The 6,394-nt window shown below is 35.2% G+C and overlaps 1 protein-coding gene across 1 annotated transcript in view; it reads left to right on the forward strand.

Annotated features, from left to right (window-relative positions):
• Window positions 1-6,394, forward strand: part of SLCO1A2 (solute carrier organic anion transporter family member 1A2) — a 56,514-nt gene that overhangs the window by 47,222 nt on the left and 2,898 nt on the right. Inside the window, exon 14 of the mRNA XM_027774443.1 lies at window positions 1-95. This exon is cut by the window's left edge and continues 10 nt beyond it. Within this exon, the coding sequence (XP_027630244.1) occupies window positions 1-95 (95 nt within the window). The remainder of the gene's footprint in view (window positions 96-6,394) is intronic.

The raw sequence follows: 6,394 nt of genomic DNA on the forward strand, positions 1-6,394 counted from the left end.
TTTGGAGCTTTAGTGGACACTACATGCTTGCATTGGGCAACTTTGAAATGTGGGGAGCCAGGGGCATGCAGGATTTATGATTCCATCAACTTCAGGTAAAGATAATACATTTTTTTAGGATTGCTTTCTAAGCATAGGCTGTGTAAAATAGCACTATTTATACCTAACTTTATTATTTTGCTCAATGTCGAGAATACTTTTGTTTTATTCAGAATAGATGCAGTTATATGTGCATTCCTTATTTATATACTATAGTTTTATTTCTCCAATATTTCTTAAGAGCTTGGCTTGATAAGTGAAAACATGGATGACTTCTCTGATCTAGTCTTTCAAAATGCTGTTCATTAAATTTCCAGCAATGATTACATTATTGGACATAATAACAATTCGTAGGCTACATACCTAAATTACATTACTCTCTAAAGCAGGTTTAGGGCCCGCCCTGCAGCACAGCGTTGTGCACAGGGAGCCAGATCCCCCATAGTCAACTGCAGCTCAAATTCTGGTCCTGGAGGCTTGAAAAATATGCTAGGCATGAGTGCATGCATACCCCAAATCCTGATGGGTTGGAGAAATGGAGAAAAAAGAATTTCAGCATCACTATACCTCATTAGGGGTTATTTTCTCTCTCTCTCTAAGTGCATGTGACTTCTGACAATAAAATAAATTACAGAAAAAAGTAACTCTATTTTGTTCTACATATTTTCTTCATATTACTAGCCTAAGCTTCATTTTCTTTCACCACCCACCACTGTTTTTTAAAATGGTATTTGTTTTTAAATCTTGCTGAAACAATATTCATGTCCCCTAATGGTGTATTTTTTCTTAATATAGGTCTTTTGGTTATTTTTATTATTTATTTATTTATTATTATTATTTTAAAATTTGCTATAGGGCATGTACATTCACCAGACAGAGTCAGAGAGACAGCTAAATTGAGAAAGCAAGACATATGGTTGGTCATATGGGAGTCTAAGCCTTAACCACCACACCACCTGCTAGCCTCTATTAGCATAGATATTATTTTGAACAAACCTCTTCCTTATACTGTTTCTATTTTTAGGTTTCTTTTAGTTTTTGCATTTAGCCTGTGTTTCTATTTGCATAATGGGCCGGTAGGAAATGCTTTCATTTACTAACAAACATTGCTTGAAGCATTCTAGGATCTTTATCTTGACTATTAAAGAAATATAAGTAAGGAACTGCGAGGATGGCAGACAGCATGACATTTGTCCTCACATCTGTTCCCTGTCACCACAAAGTTCCACATCTTCTGTTGGCCTGATGAACTAGATTGAAGTGGTATATTTATGAGAAAATTTACTAAAAGCTAAGATAGTGAGGAAAAAAGAAATAAATATTGTTGATAGACAGTTCTTCATTTCTGCATATCTTGTTAGCAAAGGAACTGACCTTTGTTTTTGACTATTTTTTCAATGATATTTGAACAGTAAGTGACCTTAGAAGATATAGATATTGTCTCCTTCTCAAGCAGAGGTCAAGGTTGCTATTCAGGGTGGTAAAGGTAGTATCTCCCTCTGGCGAAAAGGCTGGCAGATTTTTCTGGAGTACATGTTAAATATTAGAATTTCCTAAACTCAGAATTTATTAGCTATGATCCAAAACTATTGTGTGCACAACATTCATCTGGGATTCCCTCAGTGTCATCCTTTTGGGGTTGGGGAGTAAGAAAAAATATTATGCTGACTGCTGTGAGTAAAAAGTCTTTGATTTCTGACCTAGGAGTCTTGTATCCATCTGCCACCACCCTTGAAACTGTGGCAGGCTAATCTGTTAATTTACAAATCAGATAAAAATATAAAAATGTAACAGTTCTTAAAAACAAAGCTGCTGATTAAATTTTGCCAAAAATGTGAGGATGATCACATACGTTTATTCCAGTCTAATAGAAAAAAGAAAAAAAAAGAATAAAGAAAAACACAGCAAAAGTAAGAAATAGGAAAATAAGAACATACCAAATAAGTTGAAAAAATAAGCCTAAATATACCATGTTTTATAATAAATGAAAATTGGTTCCATTCTCTTCTTTTCTTTTAGGAGTTTTTGCCTTAGGGCATGTGCACTTACTGGAGAGAGAGACAGAGACAGTGAGAGGGTAAGTGACAAATCACCCCCTGGGAGGAAGGCTAGCTTCAATCCCTTCTCCTCCATTCTCCTCCTGGAATCTTGGGTACACACACACACACACACACACACACACACACATACACACACACACATACACACACACACATACATATGCATCTGGCATGAGTTTCAAGTCACAGGGTCCAGGACTTGAACTGCAGTCACCCATGTGGGAGTCCCGTGATGTAACCACTATGCCAGTTGCTGCCCCCCTCATTTTGTTTCCTAAAGGATAGTTATTTTCATTTTAGAGTTTTCAAAATTTTATGTATTGTGTTTAAGCAACAGATGAAGCTATAATACAAATAAAGTTTAGAAAAAGTGTATCAGACAGATATTAAATCAAGTTATTTTAATGAATGTAAGACCAAATAGAATTTAAAATAAATAAAATGAATAACATTGAAGAAAGATATTACTTAATGATAAAAGAAGCATCCTATGAAGCACATATAATAATTATGAACCTATGTAAATCTACTAACATCGCCTCAAATATATAAATTTTTTTTCCACATTATAAGACCAAATCTAGAGTGGGAAATTTTAACATAGGTTAATCCAGTAGCCCAATGTGTCTTTAGCAAGGCAAATTGTAAGTTTTTCATTTCAACATCCAAACCACCATCAACTGACAAATAGAATTTACTTGACTAGGTGGTCAGTTATGGTAGAAGAATATTTTAAGTCTAGTTGTTTGGGATCAAGTAATCTAAAGCATGTTTGTTACAGTTCTGTTATTTCATTCCCTATTTCACTCATCAAAGGAGTGAAAATCAAAACCCAGTGAGGTATCACTTCACCCTAGTTAAAATGGCTATTATCTAAAATACAAAGTATAACGAGTTCTGGCAAAGATGAGGGGAAAGAGAAACTCTCATACACTGTTGGTAGGAATGTAAATTAGTGCAACCTATGGAAACCACTATGGAGATTCCTTAAAAAATCAAACATAGAACAACTTTGTGATCCAGTTATCCCACCACTGGGTATATATCCAAAGGATAAGAAATGAGTATGGGGAACCAGCAGTTAGTGTAATGGCTATGTCGCTGGACTCCCACGTAGTCGACCGTGGTTCGCGTCCCGGACCCGGTGGCTTAAAACTCATGCCGGCGCGTGTGCGTGTGTGCCCAAGATCCCGAGAGGAGAATGGAGGAGAAGGGATTGCAACGTGACCATCCCCCCTGGGGGGTGATTTCTCGCTTTCTATCTCTATGTCTCTGTCTGTCTGGCGAGCGCATGCGCCCTAAAGCGGGGAAAAAAAAAAAAAAACCTCTCCAAAAAAAAAAAGAAATGAGTATGTTGAAGAAATAGCTACACAACCATATTTATTCACAGCACTATAGCTAAGTTATAGTACTAACGTAAGTGCCAACAACTAATGAATTGACATAGAAAGAGTAGTATATATTCACAATGGAATACTATTCAGGCTTAAGAAAAGGTTAATTCCTGTAATTTAGGACAAAATGGATGACTTGGAAAATCACGCTAGGTGAAACAAGCTAGATTCTGAAGTCAAGTACTACATGTCCTCACTTAACAGATGCTGTGTGTCCTTACCACTTAGCAGAGGCTGAAAGATTCATTAACATAGAAATAGTGAGCATGATGGTGGATGCCAGAAGCTGGAAAGGGGAGGAGCATGAAAGGGCTGAGAAGAACTTGATTAACATATATGAGAGTGCATGTAAACAAGTGGAAGAGATTATAGAGTATAGAACAGTAGAATAAAGAATGCTAGTGACAATTTAATATTTATCTCTCAATAAACAAGACAGAACTTTGAACATGTATAACACAAAGTATTATAAATATGAGAGATGGTGAGTATGTTTTGATTTGATTATAACACATATAGATGCTCTGAAAAACCACACTGTATCCCACAAAGGCCTTTAGCTATTATATGTAAATTAGAAATTACAATATAAATTTTACTTTAAAGACACATAAACAACCCAATGGTTAAAAAAAAAAAGTAATCATATGTATGACCAGGTGGCGGCACAGTGGTGATCCAGCTGAACTCACTGGGAGGGGGCCTGGATTTTCATCCTGGGACCTCTCTGATCATGCCAGGCATATGCTTACAAGCTTGTGATCTGGAACTGGGGGTGAATTTTGGCATGGGTACGCAGTGGGAGTGCCTCACTCTCTTTGTCTCTCTCTGTCTCTCTCATGGAGGATATAAATAAATAAACTTTTAAAAAGATTAAAAATGTTATTAGGGTCAGCTTCATGGTGTAGTGTGATACACTGCTGTGGAGAAGTTGAATCTCTGTTGGTGGTCACAGTTTTAATCCCTGCCTGGTAGGCCTGAAGTATGCAGGTATATGTGTAAGTACCCAGGACCCAGTGGGCTGCAGGAATGGAGGAAAGGATCACAGCATGACCAGATTCTGTGGTGGTCATGCCTTTAACCAACACGCCACCTGCCAGCCCCTAAAGCATAGTATTATACCAATGTTGCTCCTCTCTCTCTCTCTTTCTCTCTTGCTCCACCTCCTCTGTGTATGCACATGCTCGATCATGAATAATATAAAGAAATTTTAAATGTAACCATATAAATATCCAACCCAAACATGATCTTACTCTAGATTAAATATAATTTAATGTGTTAATCTGACAAAGACTTTAGAGTAAGTATGCTTAGCCAGTTCAATAGGATTACAAACAATAAGTGAATGGGATAATATTCATTTAAAATGAACAAGATATTATTAATAAAATTCTAGCACAAAAAAATAAAAACAAAAACCTAAAAATTTTACAGATTAAATATATAGCATTTAAGTAATGAAAGGAATTCTAAAAGTTCAAAAGAGGTAAAATGAAAATTGATAAACCGGAATGAAATATAGAAGAGATGATCTAGAATGTAAATCAACAATTGAATAGATTAAATAAAAATGAACTCCAACCTAAGTAATATGAAGGCCTATTAACAATTAAACATGTACCTAATAAAAATTTCAGAGAAAGAATGGAAGTAATATAGAAGATAAATGGAAGAATTAATAGATTTGAATTTCTTAGAATTAAAGAGATATAACTTTTGGGATAAAAAATACACATCAGATGTCTGGCAGAATAAGCATAAATAGATAGAGTAAAATTGCGGTCTTTCAAAGTAAGGAAAAAAACCCTAGTTATTCAGAAAAATAGGCAGATGACTTGCAAAGAAATAGACCTATAGTGCATAGGTCATCAGCAACAACTGATACTATGGTGAGTTCTAAGGTAGGAGGGAGATAAAAAATATTTAACAGAACTTTTGGCAATATTTACTATGCTGCATACTATAAGAGCTTGCGTATATTTTAGAGAAACTCTTATTCACATGCACAATGAGACACATAAAAGGAGGTTTACTGTGGCGTTGTTGAATGGTAGAAGAGTTTGAACCATGTAGATATCCATCAACAGAAACTGGATTTCTAAGGTATGGTGTGTTCACACATTGGAACGTGATGTAATTCATACAAATAAATCAATACTACATTTAGCAATATAGTTTAAAAATGCTGGGCTAATACATACAGAAAATTTCAGAATAAAACACAGTATTTTTTAAAAAGAATTATTTATTTATTTAATTCCATTTGTTTTTATTATTTTTTAAAATTTGACCAGACAGAGACAAAGAGAAAGAGAAAGGGAAAGTGAGAAAGCAAGCCACCAGTTCCAGGACTCAAATTACAGTTGGCCATGTGGGAATCCAGTGCCTTTAACCAACACGCCCCCTGCCAGCCACTAAAGCATAGTATTATACCAATTATTTAAAATGTAAAGAACGTGTAACATTAACAGGACTATCCATTAGTGCATACATACTTAGTGAAACTAAAAATAAACTAGAAACAAATCCACAAAGTTCAACATAGTGTTATATCTAGGATAGATTAGAAGATAATCGGATCAGAAAGAGGGTATGTGGGGAAACAAAAATGGAAAAAATTAAATTATTTTCAAAAGCCTGGTGGTGAGTATAAAAAAATTTGTTAACATTTTTTTTCTGTATTTTTGAATGTAATAAAAACAGATTTTAGAAGAAAGCTATAATTTTCAATGATGAAAAAATAGTAAAAATATGGAAAGACAAATAAGGAAAAAGAGAAGGCACAAATAAACAGTATTATGTATTAAAAGGAGAGGCAGCAGGTGGTGTGGTGGTTAAGGTAATGGACTCCCTCATGGCCAACTGCAGTTCAAGTCCTGGACCTGGTGGCTTGCTTTCTCT

Source organism: Tupaia chinensis, unplaced genomic scaffold (assembly GCF_000334495.1).
Source record: "Tupaia chinensis unplaced genomic scaffold, TupChi_1.0 Scaffold000434_1, whole genome shotgun sequence".
Lineage (NCBI taxonomy): Eukaryota > Metazoa > Chordata > Mammalia > Scandentia > Tupaiidae > Tupaia > Tupaia belangeri.